General features: G+C 36.1%; 1 protein-coding gene across 1 annotated transcript; it reads left to right on the top strand.

Annotated features, from left to right (window-relative positions):
- Nucleotides 1–745: 745 nt before the first annotated feature.
- Nucleotides 746–2,299, top strand: LOC146630997 (lipopolysaccharide-induced tumor necrosis factor-alpha factor homolog). Its single transcript, XM_085356252.1, has 4 exons — nucleotides 746–905; nucleotides 1,055–1,108; nucleotides 1,254–1,404; nucleotides 2,194–2,299. The coding sequence occupies exons 1-4, from the start codon at nucleotides 746–748 to the stop codon at nucleotides 2,297–2,299; spliced, it is 471 nt and encodes a 156-aa protein (XP_085212378.1).
- Nucleotides 2,300–2,874: the final 575 nt, after the last annotated feature.

Genomic DNA, 2,874 nt, shown 5'->3' with positions numbered 1-2,874 from the left:
AAAAAGTTTTTGAATTTTAAATGTAATTAGCATAAAAGGTAATTTGTATCTTTGGAAACAATAGTTTGACAAAGAAAAAGTAAACGTAATATGTCAATAATTTACATGCAATGTAAAAAACAGAGAGTAGGAGATGAATTACACATTATCACCATTTCATGCTACCATGATGACGGTTTTCGTCATCTTGCCTGCCAAAGCATGATTGACTTTTGTTTTTTCAGTGATAAAAAACTACTGCATTCCATGCAGGTGGTGTATTAGTTATGCATACACATCTGAATGAAAAGGATTGTTGTAAGACAGGTGCATTGTGTTTCACCCTTTACTTTTGATTACAACCAGAAGAATTCAGGTCAGTGAGTCGATCTCAGCGGTCATTGGGCAAGAGGGCGGGCACTTCCTGGACAGGCTGCCAATCTAAAGCAGGATCGGTGCATAGAGACAGAAAACCATTTATGCTCATATTCATACCTATGGCCTGTTTAGAATCATGATGTCCTTTGTCTGGAGAGAGTTCTCTGGAGAGAACCCACAAAGACACGGGGGGAAGATACACATTCCACACAGAAAGGCCCAAAGCTGAATATGAACCCAGGAGCTTTTTGCTGTGATATAATTCACTGCTTTACAATATTTCAACCTTGTTGCCAAGTTTTCACTCTTCACTCTATTTCATTTTCAGATTACAAAGCTTAACTGTACTTTCTATTTAATTTTCCCCCTCCTCCTATAAACAGACACTATGGAGGTACCCAATACAGGTTTCCCAGCACCACCGTACCCCGGTCCCCCTTTGGACTACAACGCTGTTCAGCCTGTTGTTCAGCCTGTTGTCCAGCCTGCGTTTCAGCCAGTTGTCCAGCCTGTTGTTCAGCCAGCTGTTCAGCCAGCTGTTCAGATTGGTGAGAGATCAGAAGCTACCAGTCATTTTATTTAAATAGTTCGCCTGTATTGCTCTTTTATGATTTGCCACTTTAGTCGGTGTGGTTGAAGGTTTTCTTCAGCTTTTGTTAAGATTGTTTAAAGTTAAATATCTTTTCTTTATGTCCAGTTCAACAGCCTGCATACCAATACAATGCACTACAACCTCAGGTTGTGCAGCCAGGTGAGCGTCTTTCTTCAGTTCAATATGAATTTGCAAAATTAAGCAAAAACTGAGATAGTTCCAAATCCAGTCTTCATGGTGTTTTAGTGAGGAAGTATTATTGTTATTAAAGTAATCAGAAGAGTGTGCTTTGTTGTTTTTGCAGTGAGTCAGGTGGTGGTGATGCAAAGTCATCTCCCAAAAGATGTTCCTGGACAGATGAAGTGTCCTCATTGCCAAACCGATGTTGTGACTAAAACCGAGTACAAAATTGGGATCCTCACCTGGATAATTTTTGGCGTATTACTACTTGTAGGGTGAGTTAAAAACCCCAGCACACATGACCAAAAAAACCCTCATACACGCTCCAAAACGTCATACAGGAGTGGTTACTCAACAACACATAAATATATTATAAATATTCTAGTAAAAACCGAGACAATGAAAAGCAAACAGTTCACATTCAGATGTTTTACAGAGTGTGATGCACCTCAAATCCATTCAGGTCTACAGAAAGCTTTTAAAATTAAACAAAACAAAACAGAATTTGGTCTACGCTGAAGTTTCCTTTTTTAGTAAACTAATTAAATTTAGGACCCAGAATGGAATATGTGTACAAAGAAAATATTCCATTGTATATTAGATAACTCAAGAGCAGTTTGTCAATTCCTGTTGTTCTTGTTATATAAATATAAATGGTGTAATATATATTTGAAAAGCAAAAAGCAAAGGGATTACCATAATATACGTGTTACTGTTGCTGAAAACACCGACGAAAATTACTTAATATTATCACTACATACATCATAGTTACAAACAAAACAACAAATCGTTGGCAATATGGTGACAATGCAAGACAACGTGAGGATTGTTATTGAAGTCAGTCTTCTTCTCACTGCATGCCCATTAGTTCTGGTAAGCAACTAAAATAACAGATGTGTGAGTTCTGTGAGTTCAAGATGTAGACTTGTTTATCGACTCTGCCTAATCTTTAACAAACATTCAGCATAACTGATCATTCACACGAGGAACTTAAGCTTTATGTTAAACCTGTGTAATATGTGATGTGATCATTATTTTGATGCCATTTTGTTGGTTCAAACCAGCTGCTGGCCTTGCTATGTGATCCCCTTCTTCGTCAAAGAATGCAAGGATGTGGAGCATTCCTGCCCCGCCTGTAACAGCGTAATCCACATCCATAAGGTCCTATGAAGCAGAACTACAGTTTACCTTCTACTGGACCAACAGCAGCAAGGCAATATGTGTTTTACCTGTATATGTACTGAACATACTGATAAAAGCTATACATATCAGCAATAAAAGAGCTTTCTTGTTTTCCAGGTGATTACTTGAATCATGTTAAAAAATATAAGTTAATTATCAGGATTGTTTTTATTTGTTTTTTTAAAACTTGTAGTGAGTGGTGTGGTCTTGGTATGAAATACCTCAGTGATGAAGTGAAATGAAGGATAATATGTATTAAATGAACTCTAGGGGACTTTTTTTTTTTTTTTTTAAATATTCCTACGAGTGAAATTTGTATATTTTTCCACCTAAAGTTATTATCTTGATTTTCTTTTTGATGACATATTGAATGTTTTTAATCAAATTCATATTAATTTAATATAAAAAGACAGCAAAACTGATAACAATACAACAGAAGATAACATGTCAATATTGACCAGTGATCATATTTTAGTCTTTTAAAAACACTGGACACTTTTCATGCAACATTAACTTTTTAAAAAAAATGAATGTATTGTCACCCAATAGGTATTACCTAACTC

The sequence above is a fragment of the Diplotaxodon limnothrissa genome, linkage group LG6 (genome assembly GCF_057381915.1).
Source record: "Diplotaxodon limnothrissa isolate DT_005_m linkage group LG6, D_limnothrissa_male_GT1.1, whole genome shotgun sequence".
NCBI classification, from domain to species: Eukaryota; Metazoa; Chordata; class Actinopteri; order Cichliformes; family Cichlidae; genus Diplotaxodon; species Diplotaxodon limnothrissa.
The sequence above is the reverse complement of the archived record's forward strand: the minus strand, read 5'-3'. Positions and strand labels throughout refer to the sequence as shown.